This window comes from Neodiprion lecontei, chromosome 4 (genome assembly GCF_021901455.1).
Source record: "Neodiprion lecontei isolate iyNeoLeco1 chromosome 4, iyNeoLeco1.1, whole genome shotgun sequence".
NCBI lineage: Eukaryota > Metazoa > Arthropoda > Insecta > Hymenoptera > Diprionidae > Neodiprion > Neodiprion lecontei.
Genome location: NC_060263.1, coordinates 25,121,724 through 25,147,614, shown reverse-complemented (window position 1 = coordinate 25,147,614; position 25,891 = coordinate 25,121,724). Strand labels below are relative to the sequence as shown.

The following is a 25,891-nucleotide window of genomic DNA, read 5'->3' as shown; positions in this document are numbered from 1 at the left end:
AATGCCTGGGGGATGCTTCGCGTAACGTGGTATCGTTGTGGGGAGGAGTTTGCATTGTGTATTATACTCGTAAAATGTATATTTGCATTTGGTACGGGTTGCGATTTGGGGTAGAATCGTCGAAACGTCAGAAAATGGAAGGGTCGCGGTGTTGAATTTTTAAATACGCGAAAATTTATTTCCGTATCTTTGATGTCAAAATTCAGAATATCAAAATCTAGAAAATGAGAATTCTGACAATTCGATATTTTAGTATCCTTATATACTCGATTACCTTTTTTTATAACGTGACTTTTTTATAATACTTGGAATTTTTACTTTTTAAAATTCTATAAGATATAGTTATGCGTTTTTGAAAATTCTTTACGGTGATTATAACCTTTAAAAACACGTTTACCTCCGTTTTGTGTCCATATGTCTTGCAAAGGGAACACGTATCCGTAATTCATTTTTCGTCACTACGGGAAAATAACTCTTCGATAATTTATTGGAATAAATTTGTTGCAATAAGCATTTATTTGCATAGACGCGTCAAGACTTAACCACAGGCATAGAAAATCTTTTCGTGCAACCGTAATATGTTTGCAGCATTTCAACCTTCGATTCCTGCAACGAGTTCTTTCACAGGTCAGCACTAAGTCTGTTCGGTGTCGAAGATTCGATACAAATTTTCGACAAGAATTTTCCAATCTATATATATTCGGTACGTACCGAAAACACCGTTTATTCGGTAAAAACCAAGATTGAAAAACAAAATCGTGTTAACCGGAAAAAATGTGAATTCTGATAGCTATAACGAAGAACGAAATATCGAGTGTCTCGACGTAACTCATCAGTCAAATCCAAGTAATTAACAAAGGTCCGTCAATTTGACCAATTATCTTAATCATTCTCTTCGTAATTTCGGTGTTCGGATACACTTCGGTATTTTGGTGCAGGTATGGTGTAGCTGACGCAAATCACCGAAACTAGCTTTTTCGGTTGTTTTTCTTTTCTCTTTTTCTCATCAATATTTTCCTCAGCGCGACAAGCAGAAACGAACCTTCCCGCGTACAACCCGCCCCCACCTCATACCTGAGCGTGTTAATGTTTGATCATAAATGATACATGCATACAGAGTACAATGCGTAACCATGCGTATCCACGCCGGTCGGCCGGCGATGCATGTACTTTCAGGAGCTATATATAGCGCGTGTAACGCGGAGCGTATCGTACATATGTACGTAGTTTATCAACGTTCAGCGTGTGTTGCGAGTCGTCGCGACGCCAAGCTGGAGTCGTGATTGCCGCAGCTATGCGATGCAGGGGCGGGGGCGAAAGCTCATTCGTCCCGATTAATTCGCATACGAATCGCGCTCAATGTAGGCCGAATTGCCAAAGCCATCCGCGGCGGCTCGTAATTCCGTTGCACGCAGACGAGTTTCCCGTCGCTGATTCGTCCGACTGCAGATGTTGTAAAAAAAAAAAAAATGCATTTTTTCACCCTGAGCTCGAATCTCTTTGCGAAAAATTTTCATTGCGTCAAGTTTTCGAGACACTCTATGGGCAATGAAATCAAATCAAGAGATGCATGTTCGATACGTGCAATGTGCATATGCGGTACCAATCGCGGGGGGCAATTTCCGCAAATACCACGCTTGAAAATGTATCTCGTGTCCGGATGTTGAATTCTTCTTCATATCGTAAAATTTTTGTGTCCAAAGCGATATCATAGAGAGAATCCCGAATTTGCCACTGAAATTATGATTGGATTACAGAGCGAAAGAACGTTTATCGTGGATGTCTTAATTTCACCATTATTATTATTATTATTTTTCCTCTGTAACTCTGTAGTTACAGAGTGTGTGTTCTCTGTAGTTAAGGAAGTAACGCAGGAAATTGAATCGATGGACAGAAAAATACCAAACTTGGCAGAATGTTCGATTATAATGTAAAAAGAACTCATACAAACTTTTACGATCCGAGGTGGTTTTCAACATGGCCTCTTATGAGAAATGACGGAGTTAGCTGCACATTATTCCTTATATCTCCGTAATTGATGGATAGATCAGAATGAAATGTAAACAGCAGAGAGATGAAATACTCAGAATCATTTATCCGGCTTAAAAATATTCAAAGGTGACTTATGATAGGAATAATAAAAACAATAAAAAGTACTAATAGCGAATTTTCGGACCCTCGCTAAAAATATTGCAACGTCGCATATTCGAGGTTATGAGCACGCATTTTGAAATTTCAACGTATGTGACAGCTCGTGCAGGCTATTACATTTTTTATAATTCTTCGTTTTTTGATTACACGACATATTTTACCTTTCCAATGAAATCTTGGCTTCTTTTCTTTAGGCATATCGAACTGGCGCTTAAAAGAAATTCACTGATACCGCTGATGAGCTGTCGACGGCACATTTGACACACATATAAACGCGCACACAATCAATGAAAAGCGACGTTGCCAGATTAAGTACTACTTAGGTCAAACCACGGGCAAATGTTTTTATGACCAAGTGGGTAGTTGCGTTACTTCCTTAAGGTAAGGGGATAACTACCGAGTACTGTTTATACAAGTAACAGGCAGGTATGTACATATCACTGAGCGCTGCGCGCTCCGGCAAAAAGAAGAGTCGAAAATTACCGATCACCAAAGTCAGGCTCTGAAAATGACTTTAGATTAGGGTACAGGTCTAAAAAAACGAGAACATTCACATCCATGATACGGTCGATGGAAGTTGCGGTTCTTTTTTTGGCCTATCGTTGCCTCAAGTTGACTTTTTCACAGGCAGTATATAGAACTGGAGAACAGTCACGAACAAACTTAACACGGAGCTGGAAGGGAGCATTTAGTTTTCAGACTTTCCACGCAATTCCCCTGCGCCATCAAAGAATGATGAGCTTCACTTGTACAACGAAACGATCGTGTCGCAGCGCTAAGCGGTTGTTTTTAAGGAAATCGGCGAGGCCAGCGGCGTAAAAGCAAATGAAACGTACTTATGTATAACACACGTGAGCGCACACACCTACGCAACGAGGGGGACGCGCGTCTTATCGCGGAGTTTGCGGAAGTGAAAAGAGTTGAGGCTTGCGGTAATAACTCGCTGCAGTAACAGTATACAAATGCTGCGGAAACTTCGGTCTTTCGCGATGTAGGGTGTAGCCACTGATAAGCAGCAGCGGTTCTTCTTCCCCTTCTACAGCAATGAAATCACACCGAACTAAAAGTGCATTGATCGACGAGTATAAGATGGAGCAGGGAAAGCAACAGAGGAACGTAAATTAGAGAACAACCGTTTTTTGGTTTTCTTGCGATACACCAAACGCATTAGAGAATCTTGAAGGCACGGCGCTACAGTAAAAAATTCACGTCCATGAAACAAGATGGGCGTTTTGGATTATAATTTTTTGTGCAAGCACCGCACAAACGAAGCCCAAATGTCGGGTCAGCACCAATAAGTTTCGTTCCGCTGTTGCCTGCGCTGCACTGACACGTGACGAAGATGTTCGTTGGCGCAACGGTTGATGAAAATACGTGCGATAGCCGACGAATTTTGGAAAACGAGGAAGTGAAAAGGCGGATTTTTCGTTGCATTTCTCGCCCTCTTTTTTGCAACAAAATTGCGGAATGAACGAAGACGTCCTGCTGCACACGTAGAAGTTTCTGCGGGATAATTTAAGCTGTGATGAAAACAATTGGGAATTGCGAATCACGCCCGCGTCACGCTGTTAGTTCAAGTGTAATATGTACGGCGAACGGTAGTCGAGTAGGTATCGCAATTCGGCGAAGCGGTTGCAGATTAGCGCGTAAAGATGTCGCTACCGATTCGGGTTCAAGGAACTGTGCAAATATATATACATGTATTCATAATGTGTAACATTGTTATATTGTAGCTGCTACACTCGAGGGGTCGACGAGGACTTTGACTTGGTTGATCGTAGGAGGGGAAAGAGGAACAGCGCTAGATTTTTATCCAAGCGTTGTTAACTGTCAACGCCCTCCGGCCTCTTCTTCGCCGCGGAAATTCTTCACTGCCAATTTGTTGTTCGCGGTAAAATGATCGACAGCAAGATGTAACGGAAAGGGTGAGAGACCAGACGAGACGAGACGAAACGAGACACGCCGAGGGAGACGGGGATCGCAGAACACTCCGTCATAATCTGGGGGCGAAGCCCTGCCGGAGCATCGAATCACTCCTCCAACGCACGCACGGCTGGTTGACATTTTGTCGTTGCAATTCAAATTTGAGCGGGCCGAGAAGAATGGTGGAAAGAGAGAAGAACGATGGAACGGTGAGGTTGGGAGTGGCGGAGTAGGGTGGGAATGGTAGAAGAAAATAACGACGGAATGGTAAGGTTGGGAATGGTGGAAATGTAAAGGAACGACGGAATAAAGTGAGACAAGACTTGTTCGTAGCATATTATAAGGCTTGTTAAATCTTGTTTATAACTAATAGTGACTCACGATCAGTCATTGCCACCCTTCCCGAGGTACCTTGTTCGTTTCAAACTTCATCCCGAAATTTGAAGTATCGCTGACGGTTTGGTTGCAAAATTTTCCGACAATTGCTAAAAGCACTTCAATATACGACTATATTTATGTAACCAATGGCGCAATGTGAAAAATACAAATGTTATGCCGAACTGAATTCGAAGTAAGAGTAAAGAGCAAATACGAAGGTGCGTGTCGGTGCAGGGATATTGAAATCCCTTTACTTCCTCCCTCGCGTTTACGATTCTTCTCCCAATCAAAGGACTCGGAGCTCGAAGAAGCGAATCGGTTTCGTAAGGTGTCGCAAGAAGCCCTAGTTAGCCAATTTGTGAGCTTTTGGGTATCAGATACGTAATCTGAGCGTTACACACCTAAACGCACACGCGCGTGTGTGTGACACGTAACTGCGTAAGAGGGAAATGGAGAACTACACTCGTCGTCGAATGCAGGGCAAAACATAAGCATATAAGTGGAAATTATCGTAGGGTGATCTGTCATCGAAAGACATCGATATGATTCTTTAAAGAAACTCTTGACAATACAGTAAATAGTAATATTGTTGGATTTGCAACAGAGTTGAGAATGAATGGAGCGTGTCGCAAACGGTTAAAATTGTGAAAAAACAATAATCGCGTTCCCTCAACATGTAGCGATAAATTGAAAACTTGAATTTCAAAATTGAACTCCAAAATTTCCTAACAGGAAAATTCTTGGATTATTATGAAAAATGTATGCGAAAATTTATCTCTGCGATCACACCAAATCTCACAGTGCATGAATACAGATTTATACAGTCGTTATAAGGTAAAAGCTTTCGCAGAAATTCTGCAGTTTTCGGCCAATTGCGAGGTGAAATATAGCATATCAATCGCAGTCTAAGAAATCATCGATACGAAAATATAACAGTCAGAGAATCGCGTGTCGTCATTCGTATTCAGAAAAAAGATAGTTGTATTAATGGCATCTTGTAGTTTCTTTGTATGGACTTTTGGAGATCTATTTTGGCCGACATTCTAGACCTTCGAAAACACACCAGTCGTACAACAGAATCGCCTTCGTACAACCGTCAACCACACGTGGGTATTTTTAAAAGCTATGCGATTGATCGATTAATCGAAAGAACAATGAACCGAAGTCTAGGATCAGTAGATAAATGGCGCATCCGTATACTCAGAAAAATTTCATTTGTTATACTAACTAGAAAAATTCAGTAAAACAGATGTCGTTAAAAAAACTGTTTGAATATTGTTGGAATTACGAAAAACGAGGTACGCGTAACCATTTTGCGCTATCGTCGATCCTTTTTTGGTAATTGCAACGCAAAATCAGTTCCTGAGGTTTACTCTACTTTTTCAGTTAGATAATTAAGGCTTTAAAGTCAATTTATTGCTGCACAAGCATTAAATTTTCGCAACAGTTACAAGAAAATATAGCAACAGTGATCGTAATGAGAAATAATAGTAACGGATACTAGACTTTCCGGTAACAGCTAGAAAACTAATTATCATTTTCTACCTAGAACTATATTTTTCGATTGTGGTAAAAAATGAAAATAGTTAAGGACCGAGCGGTAACCGGAACTAAAAATTTCTCTCGGTGTACGAGTAATCTTATATCCTTCTCGGAGGAAAACCTCCTCTTCGTGCAGACACGGATTGAGGAATAGATCGTCGAGTGTCGTCGCGTCGTCGTCAAGTTGTTTCGCTGATAGTGGAAGACGTGGGGTGAAGCGGGAGCCGAATCGAGAGGGGGAAGCGGTGATAAAAGGTCGTGCACCCCGAGTGGTGCGCGTGCCAGGGCTAATGGCGTTCTATAGCTTCGAAAGTCTTTACGGTTGCGCCTTTCCACGTAGGTGGAAAGGCGTTAAACCTCCACGCAGGTCGTACCCATGTGTAATGAGTTTGGTATCAACGTGCATACCTGTACATTCCACTTGTGCACGCGTGTTGTACGTACAATTTTTTTCCACAATTGCACGATTAGACAAATACGAGCCCGAATAACTGATTAACCGCTTATCTGCGTATGCGAAACAAGTGGGTGTCTGATAAGCGAAAAGGAAATTCTGGGACTCTGTTCGGATATCGATGATACATTATGATTCATGGAGTTTATTTGAGATCGTTACTCTAGGAAATTAATCCCGAAAGCATTCGCCTAAGCATTCGCCTGATCTCCGAATGTGTAAAAAAAAAACTGACGACGTCCAACGTCGACTGTAGAAATTATGAGTAAATTGTAGTTCTTATCCTCGTGGTTTTTAGTGTTTCAGCGAATAATCGATCGATCTGCCCCTTCAATTAACCATTAATCGTGTCTCTGTGACTTTCCTGAAACTTGTACTCAATTTTTTTTCCTGCCGACGGTGTCTTTCACCTGGTGGATTCACTTTGTCGGTTCATAACATAACGCGTTGGGTGAGTCTACTTCTGACTATTGATATTCCGTGATTGATTTCAGACATTCGTGTCTCTCACAAGGAACAGAGAGGTAGTTGGATGTACGGTGTTGGTAGCTATGAAAGCCACGTCGTCGTTCGCCGCTGACCTTTTTCCCTACCGATATATACGATGTATAACGTACACCTTTTTCCAAGGAGCGGATATTATTATGGAACGGTTCAGATTTCACGAAGAAATTTTCCACACTGTGTTCGCGAAACAAAAAAAAAAAATCACACCATATCTTTGCGCTTCGAAAAGTTCTGCCATTCAATCTATTATAGGTGAAACGTTAACTTGATTAGAAGTTTGAAAGGTCTGCTGAAGATTTTATGAAATTCGAGAACGTCGATTATAACTATATTGCAGAGAATGCTGGAAATCGAACTAACCTAGCTCAATGCAACTCAAATAAACGTGGTTCATGACATGGCCAACTTTTTGCTTAACGTTTTGTATATTACAGTACGTCGTCCACTTCCTGTAGACATTGCAGTAGACTGTAACTCTTAGAATCGTGCAGGAAAGAACACGTTTCGAAATTATAATTGAAACATACTTACGTATTGCGTGATATAATTTTGTACTCGAATTCTTTCTGAGAGTTAAGATGAGTGAGAAATTTTACAAGATACATAAAATAGTCGAGTATGCGGCAGTAAGGGGGAAAAATGTCTTCATCCAATGGTACGATGGTTACTTTACAGTACAGCAGAAGTTCTGGTATCTATCGATCGCGACGGACTGATAGTCGTGAAAAAGAAACCTGCAAAAACCATATTTGCACGTCGGTTATAAATCGCAGTGTTATTCAAACCTGATATCCCCGTTTTGTTTCTCTTAAAGGTATTTCCTTTGTTTCCGAGAGTGGAAAACGCGGAGGATGTTATTCGATAAGAGTGTTTCCGGCATTGCGCAATTTGCCGGCTCGTGAATTTCCGGATGTAACTTATACGCGTATGTATTCTGGATGCCCGCACCATATTGCTGGGAAAGAAGTGATCGGATTATAGCTGTACGGGTGAACGTAACAAACGGGTGAAAATTTACGTTTCATTTTCCTTCCAAAAAATGAGTTCACGTGGTTCGCGTGATATTTCATTTATACACGCACACAGGCTATGCCGCACGACGCGACCGCCGCCGAGGAGATTCTTGCGTGAGAAAAATACAAAGATTTCTTTTATCGTTCAAACCGCTATCCAGCTCGCTTCCTGGCTGTTTTAATACCGCTCGGGTTGCGTGCGAAGCCTCTTTTTTATTATTCACAGTTCGTTTAGGGGCTAGCTTGAATAATTATTCTATTATATGGTAATGACGGATTTCAAAAAAACATGGTGATCTAATTTAAAGAAATTTATGATAAATCGATTAGAATTTTTCAAACATCGGATTGATTGGCAGATTTTATATTCGAAAAATCAGCTTCGACGAAACTCGTGAACCTTCTGCTTACTTTTACGTCAGTTCTATGCCTCTCCCCGTCTGTTTCTTTTTTTTTTTTTATCCAACTTTTTGTTTATGAAATAATTAAGACAACTATTTCTTCCGCGAAGAAACTAATATTTTTACTCGAAGACTGGGTTTTCCCATTTGCAACATCTAATTAGTCAACTCGTACCGCTGCAGTTTGAGTTCGCATTGGCTACTCCTTTAATAAAAACCGACTTGGTGCTTCTAGGAAACGGAGAGAATTTGCAGTACTCTCATTTTACGCTGAATAATGTACCGTGTGCGGACTTTACAGGCTAACCACAAGTTTTTGAAATAAAAATACCATAACATTTTCAGGTTTCCAAGCCTTAAGACCCAGTATTCCGTGACATCTTCTCATTTCTGGTATGTTAATAAAATAAGGTAAATAAAAATTCCCTGCCAATGACCCCTTTTAAATTCCTTGATATTTCCAGGATTTTCAGGTTTTCCAAGTGTGTGGCCACCCTGTTTTTTACCAACGACGATCGAATCTAAGGTACCTGTGAAATCCTGCCACGTCAATCGGTACAAAAATTTTCATAGAATCCAATTGATTTTTAAACTTGTTACAAAAAAAATTTCAACACCGTTCTTGAATTTTTGATGCAAGAAAAATGGTTCAATATTTCCGCAGACTGTTTGAAGAATTTGTTTAAAAATATTCCGAGCGATTATCATCTCACCGATCGCGTATCTCTTTCTGAAAACAAAGTCTCAAGTAGTCATCGTACGGAATTTTTCTTTACCCTCATTTAACACTGCAATCTCGTCTCTTTCAGATTGAAGAAATGGACACGCGACTATCGCACAGAGGCGAGTGAATTATAATTTCTACGCGAAGACGTATTCGGTTAGTGTTTACGCGTCAGTGATTAATGGCACTGACGGAAAAATCATTAAAACGAATAATAAGGTTACGCACCGCGAACGAGCCTCATGCTAATCATTGCGCTAATCAAACCGCTATTACTAAACATACTGGCTAAGCGAAAGCGTATTCGTACGCTGAATAAGATAAATGAGATTCAGTCGCACCGCGTCCCTTTTAAATACGACAAAACTTGAGTTTCTTAGGCTCGTAAAATAATCGCGGCAATATGAACGGATTATCGGAGAGAAATTTCTAGTTGTAATGTACTCTAACTGAAAAATCTAGTATGCGACACTATTCTTTTCGATTATCGCCACTCGCATTATATTTTTATATCTATTTTCAAATAATTTTCAAACCGTTACTGCTACGGTAACTGTTTTTCGGGAACTTTGTAGCAAACGAAATTTTTTTCAGTGAACAACCGGGCGTTTTAAATTTCGTAGATCGGCATAATTTATTGTTAGCAATCGATGATCGTTGTGGACAAGGAAACGAACGAATGGCCATGTATCGCCAAAGTGACGCGGTTTTTTTCTTTTTTTTTTTGAAGGTTTAAAATGTAACTGTTAATTCGATTGCAGGTTATGTTAGTGTGTTAAGCTATTCAGAGTAAAGAACTTTCTACAAGATATGACAATAAGATCCGGCTTTTGAAAGTCTCTAGCTATTGTAGATACAATACAATCGAGTACAATGAATTCTGAAATGCATTGAACACGGATTTTGACGTTTATTGGACGTCATTCGAAAACTTAGGAAACAGTTACGAGACCTTAAGTTCGCTGAAACTGAATCAATTTCATTTCCATCATACTTGTCAGATACTTTTGAGGCAAATTTTTTCGGTCACGGCTGAAAGTGTCCGTTTATTCCAAATTCCCCAAAATTTAAAAATTCTCTGTTATTTCCAAGATTTCTCTCACTATGTTTCTCCGTGAGTAGAAGAGAAAAAACTTCGACGAGGGGGACACAAATCAATCAAATTTAATTATTTTTATTTTCATTCTTTTTACTCTCCTTCTACAGTTTGTACATCTAATTTCCCATTAATGTCCATAAAAATTCGACTTCCGAACACTAATTTCAATAATCTCGTGATTTTCGCACTGCCTTAACGGTTAATCGTTACGCAGACTGATATATCAGTGTCCTTAATTCGTGCATTCTCCAGAGAGCGCCAGGAAGGTTTATTCGTACGTATTTATGGCGCGTGTGCCATGTACGATGTATTCAACGACAACGAACCACCGACGAAGAGTCGTCGTTAGGTGACATAAATTAAACATGCAAAGATAACACAGACGGGAGGTGTATTTAAGATTTGGCAAACTTTGCCGAGGTGGTGCGGTAAAAAGAAAGATACAAAAAAAAAAAAAAAAGAAAGGCAAACAAAATAGTGAGAGCAAAGGAAGGTAAAAAAAAAAACAAAAAAAAAAAAAAACGAGAGGAAAAGAACGCGGAAAGATCGGAACGATTAAGCGGGGGAAAAAAAGGCATTGGCAAAAATCAGGAATCTTGACAAACAGCTGTTACACGCCTCGTGACGTGCGTTCGTGCGTATATATGCGACTTATTATATACCCGGGAAGTTTCGGACTGGCAGAAGTCGTTGGCTCTTGGAATTAGGGGGTTACTCTAGGTTAAGTCAAGTTCAGTCACCTGTGTTCGGATGACTAAACAGTCATCGCATAGCGAGCAGCGAACGGATGAACGGGCGTAAAAGAAACGGCATACAACGTGTGTTTTGCCGTCTTTCGAATCCGCGCGACAATTTCCTTGTTTGTTGTTGTCGTTTTATTTATTTATTTGTTTGTGTTTCTTTTACCTTGGCATATTTTTTGCATAATTCCGTTCTCTTCCCTTTTATCTGTAATTCCTATTTCGTTTCGTCGCAAGAAGGAGGAATTACAAGTACTGCTGAGAAGATCACGAGGTATGCCATAAGATAAAAGAGCGGTTAGAGTCTCGAGCCGTTTAACCGTTGCTTTTCGTTGATGCGGACGGCGCTGGGTATCAAAGAGAACTAGAATTAATTGTGTGACTGAAACCGCCGTGGCAATGAAAATTTATAATAGTTTCGAAGGAATGGGCTATATTTCTTTGCGGAAAATTGCATCGTCAAGTCGTTGCATTAATACTCGATAAAAACAACCTTTTAGCCGGAATACAAAAGTGTCATTGATTTCTTTAGCTTGTACATTTCAAACGGATTGCGAAGACGATGAAATTGCAATTTTATAATGGAAATATAATGCCATAACGTTTTTTACCAAATTTTTTTCCAAATAAGGTTCTTACAAAAATTATATCGGAAAAAAAAAAATTTAAATCAAGCTCTGTCAAGTGAAAGCGAAGTCGATGGAATTGAATTTTGAAAAATTGACAATAAAATCCGTGGATTAAAATTACAAAAGTCCATCCGCCGATAACAGCTTCATACGTTAAATTCAAGTATATTCGCCCAGGTGTAAGTAAGTGAAATATTTTGTTTCTTGAAATAAAATTCCGGCCTGCATGACACTCGCTATTTATCATCTCCGGCAATTCCGCTACAATTATTATTCCAAGGAATTGCTTGAATGCGAATTGATAAGCCATTGCAGTGCCTCGGCACAGCAGTCGGCAAGCAAACGAATCGATTTTTGTCTATTCAATGGCAACCCCTCCGGTGATGAATGTTTTTCTGCGCAATTTTCCCGGCATAACTTCGTAAAGTAGATATCTTATTTCGCGCGAGGATTCTGCAGCGGATCGTGATTCTTTGGTGAAAAATTGCGATGAGAAAATATAAGCAATTTATTTCGTATTACACGTCAACATTTAATATTGTAAAGTTACGAGAAATGTGTTCGGCGAGTGTCATCCGTATTTACAATTAATTCAAAATCGCGGTTTCCGTAAAAAAGTATCTAAATATCTGTACAAACGGTTATTGGAAAGCGCGTTTCACTGCAAAATCAATTTCAGTCACGATATGAAAAGAATTTCTTCATCTTTTGAAAATAGAAAGGAAAAAAAAAAATGAAAATCCAAAAGTTGAACGATTGCATCAAATCATCGGAGTATTAAAATAATAATTGTCCTGGGGTTGAGGTTTATCGTTCAAAGAAAAATGCAACCGCATTATAATATCGTCGTCGCTTCCATCTCATTCTACGGTATTATTCCAACATCTCGCGTTAAGTCGCCCGTATACTTAATTTAATTGGTTATCATTATTGTTCGTAACTATTTAAGTCCAACTTTTTTTTTCCCCCTCCTGGTTGCAGGTGGTTTCGCAATAAATTACTTTTGTTTCAGAGCTGTGCAGACTGCACTGCGCGTTCTGACTCCTACGTGTATTATTATTGCATATTATTATCATTATAGTAATTGTAGTAGTCATAATTATTTGGTACAACTGTTATACAGTCGGTGTTTCTTTTTCGGATTCAAAGTTTGAAATTTTGGCAGCCGAGGGCATTGCCCAGAAATCATTTCTCATGTTCCAAGCAGTTGAAAATCTGACTTGAAAAGAAGTCAACAGTCCGTGTAACCGAAAATGCGATAAATGAATCACCGAACCTTGTAGTGGGTATAGGTGTATATGCATGAGCAGTTCTTCTCGAAAGTTCGTTTTCACGCATCAACGGTGAACATCGTATATATACGTATGTATGTATGTATGTATGGATAGGTATACCTGAACTTACGTAGAGTTCGCGAGATTTGCGGCACGCTAACGATAAGTAAAATTTTAACGGGGTTCTTTTAAGGCTGCTTCGTTTTATGCTCGCGAGTAAACACAACCGTCGCATTCTGAGTGACTTAAAGACTTGAAATCTGAAGCAGGTATAATTGTTCCATTTCAAGACGATCAATTTTAACGCCACCTCTTGGTGTTGATTTTTTTCAAAGTGGTTTAAGTGATAGCAGATCCTAAAAAACCCGCGCTTTATTCATTTTTTTTTTTTCAATTAAATCACTTTCAAGGTTCAATTATTCGAATCTTCTTCACAAAAATTTTTCGGTTGATTGAAACATTTTTTACCGTGTTACCAAGTTAAGAAAAAAAGTTTCAGACGACAAATAGAAATTTTGCGCTCGGTTTGTAGGCAGGTAAAGGCACAGAAAGTAAGCGACGAATGTGTTTTTTGTACTCACCGTCTCTCGACATGCCTAGTCGAAGGCATTTCTGCAATCGACAATACTGGCATCGGTTTCGGTTGACGCGATCGACGACACAATTTTTGTTCCTCGGGCACTGATAGTTCACCACCGACGACTGCGACCTCCGAAAGAAACCCTTGCATCCCTCGCACGTGATCACACCGTAATGGACCCCGCTGCTTTTGTCGCCGCACACTTTGCACGGGATAATCTCGATTTGGGCTGCAAAAATTGATAGAACGAGCACGTTAGTAAAATCCATAATCGTAAGTGTAGCAATCAGTGTCTGCATATCCAATGGCATCGAATTTCTGGATTAACAGATTAAAATCAGTAAAAAGAAAAGGAATTGAAATAAAATGTAGGCATTCAGGCGATCTTGCGAAACTGGTACCAAATGGTTGAAACAATTAAGGATCCTGAAGTGTGAACTCGCGCTACGAGTCCACGCAAATTACTATCGAAACACGGAGGATTCACCCAGGTGAAAAATTGAAGTAGAGTATATAGTGACATGTTGGACATGGTCTGTGGTGGTAACTTTGAAGCTCAACGAATCGGTTAAATCGATGTCGTGGAAAGGAAATCATGTGAAATCACTTGGAATTCATTTTCTATCGAGTTAACTGCGCCGTTCGATCGCAATTTGACGGGGGTTTTAACACACGTTGATAGTCTCGAAGCTTTCTAGAAATAAAAATATAATTTAAGAGATAATAGCTTCTTCTAATTCATTCTCGAAGGACTGAACGAGCGTTTCAAGTACGTAAATATGTAATCATGTCGGCGAATTCGATTAAACAAAATAGTTAGCCGAAGGATACGATTTTTTTTAACACACGGTGCGTGTGTTTGTACGCTTCAATCCAATGCACGAAGAAAAATTAAAATGTGCATGTGTGCGTGTACATCGGATTGCGACGGGTGAACGCCGTTGAAACTTGCTACATTTACACGCATCATTGCACGCGTAATATCAAACATAACATATTCTATATTTGGATTCGACGATAGCTTTTTTCATGGTTTTATTAGCACGTGAGAGATTATAGTTGTAAGTCTGCACATACAACGTGTAGATTAGAATGTGTATTCTACGACGTTTCGTAGAAAGCAAAATTGTTTTTTTTTTTACGTGATTCTGAAATTAGTGATATATGAAAACAGATGAGAATCGTTTAAAAGAGTTTCAGCAGCTTTTTTGGCACCAATGATGATGAACACTGATGAAACAACGACTCTATTGTACGATAGAAATGAATTTGAGAAATTTCTTAGAATGGGATCTCAAAAATGCCAGCATTTAATCATTTTGAACGTTATAATGATAAAATCTTTATTCGAATTGTCGATATCTTTGCTTGTGTAATTCGAGTTTGCTCTAATTCAATTCCATTCACGCTTACTGTCATTGGTGCAAATAATATTGCTGAACATTTTTTAAACGTCATCTTTTCTTGACTATAAACTTTTGAATCGGGCGGGTTGGATTAATCCCGAATAATGCGTATATATATATTTATATACATGTCGCGAATAATTATCGCTTATTTTTACATTACGATACAAAGTTTGTTAGTATTTCAGGCACTTTCACTGTAGATTAGACCTTCGGTGCGATGACCTTACTAAATTCATTTGCAAACGTAAACAAAAAATGTAATCAGCTTCGCAGTAATTTTCCCCCGCGAAATATTAATTCACCGACTCGACAAATGGTTATTATACGTACATGTATACTGCAGGAACAGTGTATGAAGCTGTATAAAATATTCGATAAATCTGCCGCAGCTAAATATTTGATAACCAATGAGCATCGAACGATCATTTTATATCATGTAGTTTACTTTGCGGACACTCAGTGATCACCGAAAACTTCACCAAACTTTACTTTTGCTTCGGCACCCAGACGTGGCCATCAAGCTGTCAGTAGAGTTAGATGATTTCAAGTCACAAGGTATAATCTTCTTGTCTCGAGCATCGTGTTTAGAACATGTGCAGGAGGATATATATATATATATATACACGCCTTCTTCGTCTTATTAATATTTTGTTAATATAAAGTCCGATTCCCCGGCCAACGAAATAAATCAGTGGTATGAATTTTTTAATACAGTCATCCTTTGGACAAAGTGCAAATTTTTCGATTCCCCATTCGAAATAGTTTACATAAGCCCTCTACAACAAGTTCATTGATCATTTACTGTTTAAACAATACAAGCTCCTTGTTTACAAACGGATTACGGATTCTAAGACCTAAAATTAGGAACAGCGTGAGGTTTCAATAACAACAAATAAATACAGTAAACGGATAAAAGGTGAAAAAGAATGTCGCACATTTTTGTCGATTCATTGTGAAGACAGTTTTGGTTCACAGCAAAGAGCCCGCTATTTTTCTCAATTCTTTCTATACCAAGCTCAGACTGAATGTCGCAAAATGCAGGCTGAGTTAGTGACAAAGACGCGATTATAAATAAATATGCAATAAATACAATAGAATATACAATAAAGGAATCGCACAAAGTTAAAAACTTTTCTCCATTTCTCCTACCAAATCATACTAAAAATCAGAGACGTTTAGTGGGGTGCAAAATTGTTACTGCGATGATCGTATCATCGGTAAATGTATGCAGGATTTGAATTAATGAACGCATTATTGAAATAAATAATTTAAAATCGCGAGACGCACGGCCATCGACGTCGGTTACTCACGCGAAAAGTCGCGATCGAGCAATCTCCGATGCCTCTAACATATGTGTATATCTCTCTCTCTATATATATTATATATATATATACATATATAGCGAAACATGGAAGGTTAGTATTCGCGTGAATCAGTTCCCGCGTTCATTGACCCCGGCTCGGTATATAACGATTATCCGAAATTCGATCTGAGACGTGTTTACAAGTATATACGTATGCGTAGGTGTATACAATACACGCGTGCGTGCGACCGTGTGTGTGTCTATAATCTCGACGGTATATAATTTATGTGGTCGTATATCTAGTTCTAATTTGTAATCAGCTCTATTATAGCTCGTGCGGTATAAGAAGGCATATTTATACACATATCTATATCACCTATACCGCCTTATCTGAATTCGCGTACCTGTATATGTTATATGTATATATGTATACGATGTGTCCGTCTATAGCTGAGCAGCTATAACATGTCGCACAGGTAATACGGACATGCGTGAGAGCGAAATTTGATCGTGTACCTTCAATCTCGAAGCCTGCTTGCTGTACACCAACCATTGATGAATATCGCATGGGTAGGGACGATAAGACGCTCTCTATAATACAGTGGGTGCATGCTTGTACGCCGATAAGACGTAAAAAATAACTAAAAAACAAAAAAAAAAAAAAAACAGCATATCGCTATCAGAACGAACCGCGTCGTAATTTTCACGCGGAAATTTTTTCACGATGACAATTGCATCTTTGTTGGGAGCTCTTTTCTAGCTCGTCACGTTTGTGCTCGTCAGGCTTTTGCGTGCCGGTTTTTTATTGAAATAAACAAGTAAGCCAAATTTGCGACAATTGAAATTTTGCGAGGGACATGAAATAATATTACAGTACGAGGAATAATTGTTTCTTAATTGATACGATCTTCTGTAGCTACAGATCGATTCTGAGGAATAGTGTTTAAGTTTTTTGAGAATTCAATTAACAATTCGACCCCGATGTTACGAAATTTTTACAGGGGTTGGTCAACGTTTGACGCTTAATTTTCAAGCTGATTTTAAATAACTGCTGTTGATACATGAACATTTGCAAATAACTAACAATTAAACGGTTGAGAGGTATTAGTTTCACCTTCATTTCGAGTTTTGAAATTTGAAAAATGGTCTACAATTGTTTAGCTTTGCTGCACTCATCTTTCTCGAAACGACGTTTTTTAAAACTTTTCACACTGTAACTTTGACGCTGTTCGTACAATTTTTATTATGAAATTTGGTACACCTTCTATACCTTCAAGTAGCTTTTGCAGGAATTAAAATTATTGATCTAATAACCAGGTTCTATGAATTTTAAATTAAAAAAATGCTAAAATCCAATGAAATCCGTACATTGTTCGGAATTTTGTCAAATATCAGCAAGCCTTTTATAACTCTCACAGTTTAGTCCTGTAGACCTAAATGATCATCGTTCCAGCGCAAAACGTGTACAAGTATAGAACGTATAGAAGATTTCGTCAAAATTGTGTGAGATGTTTCGAAGTTATCGTTCTAAAAGTGTTAAAAACGTCGTTTCGAGTAAAATGACAGCACTTAAACAATTACGAACCGTTTGTCAAATTTTATAGCTTAAAATAAAGATAGGGCTATCAACTTTCAATCTATAATCGTTGGTTTGTGAAGGGGAACATTCCCGTATCAACACCAGTTATTAAACGTTGAATTGAAAATGAAACGGAAAAAACTGATTCACCCTTCTTGATCGCATCTAATCAGCGATTCCAAGTATTTGCATATCGGTATTTGTACCTTGGAATCTTCTACACGCATGTCCAAATCATTGAAGCGAACGTTACAACTACTTTTAATAACTGATTTACCACGAGGAAGCGGGGTGAAACTTTCAGATTGCGCATCCGGCTGCGCATGCGCGAGTTTGATCGTCTTCTCGTACAGTCTGGCCACCTCGAGCTTCAGCTGTAAAACGCGACTCACGGAAGCTGCGTCGGTGATGCGAATTTCTCGAGGTTGACCAGACCTCGAATAACTGATGCAGCGATTCGGGAACACCTGGCAAACTCTTGTTGTTAACTAACCGACGACCGACGACTGCTACGAGTCATTCGTCACTCGACGCGGGAGAGTTTTTTGACACCTCAAGCCCCGTTTCGAGCAAGTTGGCACCCCTGCCACGGTGCGAACTCGCCGACCAATGGAGGCTCAATGAGATCTCACGCATGCGCAGTCGTTCGGCCTGACTGAAAAGTTTCACGGTTTCCTCTCGGTTTGCCGTTGAAAAGAACGTATCGTTACTGCGATTTCTACCTCGTATAGAATTTGCTTGGGCTCTACGATCGTCCAGAACGTTGTTCCCGGCACTCCCGCTCGTCTGCGTTGGGGGTGGTCCAACAACGGTGGTCTGTCCCTCGGTGGGTTGAGGACTGGTACTGTCAGCGCCCCACGTGCCGGGGCCGCCGTATATTGAGAGGTTGTTCTCCATTTAGGCCGTATCACGATATCATCCCTGTATTTTGACTTTTCACGAAGGTGTCGCGAACTTTCCTCATTCAGCATATTAAGCCATTCACCGCGACACAACCGGCGATTCACTGTATCCCGTAAGCGGCGTCGATCCTCGATCCTCGCCTCAGTTTCACCAGTTTTCCCACGTCAATTTTGATACTCAAAGATTATTCCGTGATCCGATACGCAGGACAGACGCAAGATATTTTTCACTATCTCTCGATGTATTCTGAAAATAACAGCCCACCCCGCTCTCGTTCAAAGAGCGTTGATTTACGTGAGCTTCGTTAGTCGTTTGCGGTGATTATCTTTTCTATTATTTCTTATTTCCCCGAGTTTAACGCTTAGCGCGTTCGCGTCTTCGATCTTTTGTGTAAATAATATACGTGTTATTTATAAACCCTGCAGCGTTATGCACTACCGGGTTCATTTGATTTGATATATATATATGTATGTTAATTATTAATAATTTACACATATGTTAATAGATGTATGCGTATACCCTCGTGTCTATAACGTAAGCTATTAGTGTGCCTATATTCGTCAAAACGTGGAGCTGTAAAAAAAAAAAGCAGCAACGTTACAAAAATGTATCCCCCACCCCCTTCGACCGTTACGCGTCGTGCGATAAAAATAAAGACAGCACTCGACTTATATATTTGTATAGTATATATACAATACCTATACCTATACATACAATTATCAAGTTTGGCTCCGAACTCTGTGGAGGAGAAAAGAAAGTCGTGTAAAAATTTCTAACCGCGTCAATTATTACCGCTCGTTTTTGTTTGTTTTTTTTTTTCTCTCCTTAATCGGTTCCCTTCAAAATAACTCGGCTTTTTACAGCTGGCAGAGCTCTCGCGAACGCAGAAAAATCGTTTTTCTAGATATACCTGAATATATATCCCAGTCGTTTACACGTATACTTGAATGCACGCTAACGCCTTCCACTCATTCCAAGTTTCAAGAAAGTAATTTAGTCACTCAAATCAATGCGACGATAAAACTAACTATAGGTATTAAAGAGGCCGGATCAGCTTCCAAAGCTTTTTGCAGAAGTTAACGTAACCGTCGAAAGAACTTTGAAGATGGCGGATAATTATTATATCCACGCAAATGGTGGTAAAAGGGGAATTTCAAACTTTACGGCCTTTTTCATACAACTGCTTTGGACTCTACACATATTTCTTCTTTTTTTTTTTTTTTTTTTGCAACACAAAAGAAATTTATTACACAATTGTACGATGAAAAAATATTTCAGGGAAATGGTTCTTTACGGTGAATAATGGTAATGACTTGAAAAATACTAAAGATTTTAAGTTATTTGTTGCAAAATAAAACGATTCAAATCTCATTAATTACCTACAATATATCGATGGAAGGTCTGTAATAAAGCTGGATTCTAACATGTAAGAAATATTTGTAAGTTATTCGATAAGCAATTTGATTTTATGTTGCGTACGCGTATATATGTATAGGTATAATTTTATGCGTAAAATTAGTTTCGGATTAAGTAATTAAGAATATATACGATGCTGTTAGAGGATTATAAAATACTTAGTCTTATGTACCGATCGATTATACATGTTGTCGATAAAAAAAAAAAAAAAAGAAAAATAATTAAATAACGACAAACTCTCAGACCTTTACAAGACTCGTGTTGTGCCAATGTCGCCGGTTATTGTACAATGATAACGTATAGTCTATTTTTTATTTCTGTTCATACTGTTATTGATTATGTTTGAGTTCCTTTTTTTTATCAATTTCCTGGACAATTGCTGCAGAAAGATCATCACGTGGTTGAAATCTGAGGAAAGAAGTTTACAAACGACAAGACCAAGTGGCGTTTTTTCCAATACAAAACGATTACAATTAGCCAGTTATCATTGGTAAACGAATTTCATTACTTTTGGTAGATACTTTGCATTCATTATATTTATCTAGTGGGGTTTTTTTTTTTTTTTCTTTGCATACAACAATTATGTTTGTTGAAACACAATACGATTACAAAGATGTGTATTCGGATATTTTTTTATATCTCGAGCGCATAGAGCGAAGAGTTTTTCGGTTCGAAGCGGCGGCCAAGAAAATGAAAAGTTGTTATTAGAAAAAAAGATGTAATAAACAAAGAACAAAAATTCTCCACGATTTGTAATAATATCGTATAATAACATTAACACGCCACGCGTGTTAAAACGAATCGTTAAACGGCCGAAGAACGGACGCGAGTCGTGCGGCTAATATTCGAAAAGACCGTAAAACTAGTAAGTAGGTGTAACGCAAGGATTTAGAGAGTCGGATCGTCAACGACTACACCGAGGTATATAATTATGTATAAGTAAAGGATACGTATAGATTCCCGCTCTGAAATCCGCTTCGTCTTAAAAAAAAAAAAAAACTACCCAAGACTTCGAATTCCCTGAGATTTTCCGTGGGTATTTAGAAAAAAAAAGACAAAAAAAAGGTTATACCGGTTATAATATTCAAACATCGATGATATCCAAGCGCGAACGAGATTTTATTGAATACCCAAGTCTGTACCGTGTGTGCATATAATGACAATGTACAAGACTGTTACAATTTAGAACGATATTTAATATAGTGCAGCGTGTCAGCTGATAAAAAAAGACGAAAATTCGATCAAGACTCCGGTGCTCTCGGGAAAATATTATGTACAGTATGCGTGTGTACTTGTTAATATAATATAATTCCAATCAATGTTCACGACGCAGTACTGGGAACGAAGAAACGATCCGGCGCACACACACAGGACGCGATGATGCGGAAACGTTTCTTGGTTTTTTCAGAAATGAGAAATTGTGTCGGGGTCGGATCGGGTGTTCGGTGGAAAAGGATATACGTGGTAAATTGGTTGGCGTCGATGATCCGATCACGGTTATATGTGTATATAATAAATATATATATATATATATATATATATATATATATATATATATACACACGGTAATTATAATATGTTATAACAGCAAATCGCATTTTTTCTTGATGCGTATACCTAGTCCGACGTCCGGGAATTCCGTTTTGTTATCTATATCGTTAATGACATTACGAAGAAAATAACACTAAACCGATGCATGCATAGATATATATGTATGTTGTTATAGAAGAGACGGGTTCATGATCGACCCACTTTAGGAAAGCGCACGTGCCGCAGCTACTAGACTGCAGATGTGTCCATACACGATACTATCGCATCTATACGCGTAACTGTAGAACACATAACGTGTGCCGGTGCATCTGATACCGTATGCCCATACATGTTACACCTAAACCCAACAATCTGTCATTCTATTTTTCTGAAAAACAATCCGCACGTATTATACGTAAATTTTCAAAATTTTCATCGTTACATAAAAATACGATTGAGACAACGATGGGAATGTGGTGAAATATAGAAAGAATTCAAGCTAGAGGAGAAAGAAAGAGAGGAGAGAAGAGAAAACGACTACTTGTCGCTCTATATGATTCTCTACGACGGTCATAAACGTTGTAATATAACCGATGAAGGAATCATTCCAATATATCAATTGCCGCGGCTAACAGGGACTGCAGACAGCACGTATATAGGTAGCGTTCAGTGATAATAGATCGTTTGCCGGCGAAATTGCGCATCAAAAAACATATGCATGTTTTCGTCTCCTATTCTCCTGCGTAGGTGTAACCCGATGACGTCGCCCTGTGACGTCTGCTATACTACGATACGAGATATCAAGTAAATACGATCATATATTATAGTCGGATTGAAAATTTTCCACCTCTCCTTTTCGGACTTTCGTTACCGAAATTCGCTAAACTTGATAAATGTTTTCGATTTCGGGGCACGTTCGGGTATCCAAAATTCAGACACTCAATAAGATCATGTACTCAGAGAATTAACTACGTATAAGTAAAAATAATGATTAAATTTTAATCGAAAACTTTATAGTCCGATTTCCTGTATGCTACGTCTATTCTGAAAAAGATTCAACTCAACTAAAAACGAATAGTCAAATATTACCGCTGCACTCAGTGCATTAAAAATTGATCAAGATCAAGATGACGACTATTTTCACATTGAATACAAGTATCGAAATTACGGTAAACCGAGCTTTCACGTCGGTTTAGTTTATATGAAATATTGAGTACGCTGACGACAGAATACCGGTGGTAAACGAATTTACTGTTCAACGTACCCGCAAAAAAAAGGGGGAAAAAAAAAAATGAAAGAAGACCCTGAACCCCCGGGAGAAGCGATGAAATTGGAATTTTTGATATTCGATAGGGGCTGGCAGGTGTTATAAACCCGTCAAGGGATGATGCGGGGATGTCGGAACGGTGTGAGAGCCCTGAGAGACGCGGAGGCTACGTCGATCCGATACGGTGTGTTGGTAGCGTCTGGTCGCGTAGTTGGCGACGGCAGCGCCGCGTTGCGGCCTTTTAGCGCGGACTGTTGCAGCGGAGGCAAGCAAACATTACATAACAGAGAACGTTGAACTCGGAGTACAGTCACCCGGCGTTGCTACGTCTTTATGACGCGTAGGAACAGCACGGAGAGGCGCTGCGTGTTCGTGCGAAAAACACCCACACACCCAGAAACGCGCGCACACAGCCTCGCTACGCGGCTATCGAGAGTTTTCGGGAAAGCGGGATTTTCAAAACTCGGCGCGCCTGCGTGACGGACCGACGGATCGCGGGTCCATTCGAGGGCCCGAGAGGTGATGACGGAGGGACGGGGAGGGATCGGGAGGGAGAGACGTGTGCGTCCGTTTGCCTAATATCGGACGGGTGCAGCGGTCATAGGCGGCCGGCCATCTAGCCGTTCATCTACGTGATTGTCGCGCTGAACACGTGACCCGAAGCTAGATTATTTTAAATATCGTGCAATACCGAAGGAGCGATATCGCCTCGCAAACGATACGATATGATATAACGCTCTTCCGGCGGTGCACAGGGGCTAATTATTTATCGCGTAGTTAGGCAAGGATCGAGGTTTTATTCGTTACGTACGACGGTTGATTATATTAGAACTCGACGCTCTTTCAGCTTTTGCGATCGTCGGGAAATAAGAATATGAATGGTCCGTTCCGTTCCGTATTGGTACTGTGTTTCAACAAAACTTTCGCCTATGATTCGAAATTTTTCAATTTATTCAATTTTACTGTTAATAATCGAATAATCGACGCCTGTTTGAATGTTCACAAGGTACATACGATATAAATAACGGAAATCGAAGAGAGAAAGAGAGAGAGAGAGAGAGAGAGAGAGACGGAGAGAGAAGACGGAAAAGGGAGAGAGCGTGATGCGGAATAAAATTCAATAAGTTTTGTTCCTATACACGTGTATATACATAGTTGATGATCGTAGCGTGATGAGGAATTTAAATACAGTGTGTGGGCGTGCAATACTTGAAAGCATTCGCTATTCGATTCATGTATTGAGAATATAACCACGACACTGAGCTTCTGCAGTTAATTATTTAGTTCGTTTATCGCAGACTTTGCATTTTGCATATCGAAGCGAAAGAAAGCAAAGAATAAGAAGAAAATATCGAAGACCGTGTAAATTTTGTGCCTTCTAAGGTTCTGTATTTGTTTCAACGGTACCCAACAGCAAGGGAACAACTTCAGCGTTGCCCCGATCGATCTATACCCGCAAAATTTAAATCCACTACTGCACGCACTGTCATTTGTTCGGCAATTCTTTTCGAGTGAACGTTGCGACGAACGTGGATCGAGCTACGAAGCTTAATGATCACGGAGAAAGAAAAAAAAGATAGAACAACCAAATATGTCAATTACAATGATAATAGTAGCGGAGAGAAAAAAAGAGAGAAAGAGAGATAGCGAGAGAAAAAGAAGAAAGATGTTAACGCCACTTCACTAATCCGATGAACTAAAAAAACTTATACGTGACTGCCCACGATGTAAGAGACACAATTTTAATATTTTATATTATGTTAAACGCAACGTTATGAAAATCATCGTAATCTCTCTCCTGATGCGTCTTGTCCTCGAGGTGCCGGGTAATTGCGATATTTTTCATCCCAGCGGTCGGAGCGTCTCGTTTCATTTCCGTGATTTCGTTACACACTCATAAGATACATCCTATATCAATTCATTCATTATTATAAACGTCGGCGAAACGGACCGCTATGTAAGCGTTGAAAAACTGCACCGCCCGTCACTGCAGATAAGCGTTGCGTGTAATAAAAACAACCAAGACACAATTTTCACAATCACTGATTATTATTACTGTTGATGTTGTCGTTTTCTTTGTTGTTGTTGTTGTTGTTACGTATCTTTTCTCACCACCACACAAAGCACCGTTTGCACAAACTTTTTATATCTTTAAAAATCCCCGGCTTGCACCTGTACCACAACTTGTATATTAATAACAGAAGACGATGCGCGGTTATTTAAATAGATATTGAGTGACGGTAAGACACTCCGAGAGTTCGATGATCCCCCAGTTTTCCGCAAGTCACACACTCACTCGCATCAGGCCGAACGTTAAGATTACATTATATACCGTGTGGGCTCGCGAACAACCCGAGGTTTAGGAGTTAGATAAGCGGCGAGATACAACGTTTCACGTTAACGCCGCGATGGGGGCACGGAGGAATAACGAGGTGTCGTCGCGACGCGGAGAACGCGAACTCGGCTAATAATCGAACGAAAATCGAACCTCTCCCAATTTTCCGCGTCCGCACGGTTACGCATTTTGAAAGACAGAGGGAGAGAGAGAGAGAGAGATGAGAGAGAGTGCGAGACGGAGGGGGGTGGAGGAGGAGGAGAAGGAGAAGAAAAAAAAAAAAAACAAAACAAAACAAACAAAAACAAAAAGAAACGAAACACACACGCACACACGCTTCCTTGTTCGAGCGAGCACACCGCGCGGTCCCCGTGGGCAAGAAGACTACACCGCTTCTCGGTATTCTTTGCCAGCTAGCAAGGCCCAGGCTCTTCTGACCAATGCAAGACAAGGCAAGGAAAGGCGTAACTTACGCAGGCAACGGGTGCAGCTGCCGGAGGCGGTTGTTAACGCGATTCGCGGGTTTCTTTCAGCCGGAAAAGTTGATCCGATAATTCGAATGACAGTCGAGGACGAGTGAAACGCAAGTGCGGGAGGAGCGCGAGAAACGTCGTAGAGATGAAAACCGGGGCGCGTGTTTCGCCGGGCGGGATATATGGGTTTTCGTAAAAAAAAAAAAATAACAAAATAAAAATATATCCTCTCCGATATTAAAGGCATGAAAAAATTTTTTT

The 25,891-nt window shown here is 39.6% G+C and overlaps 1 protein-coding gene across 12 annotated transcripts in view; it reads right to left on the bottom strand.

Moving 5' to 3' along the window:
* LOC107223862 (probable nuclear hormone receptor HR3) overlaps positions 1-25,891 on the bottom strand; it is a 197,581-nt gene that overhangs the window by 13,039 nt on the left and 158,651 nt on the right. For 7 of the 12 annotated variants that reach the window (XM_046737807.1, XM_046737819.1, XM_046737821.1 and 4 more), the window contains one exon: positions 13,417-13,644. In XM_046737807.1, coding sequence (XP_046593763.1) covers positions 13,417-13,644 — 228 coding nt within the window. The other 5 variants (XM_046737815.1, XM_046737814.1, XM_046737813.1 and 2 more) reach the window with 5 other exon arrangements.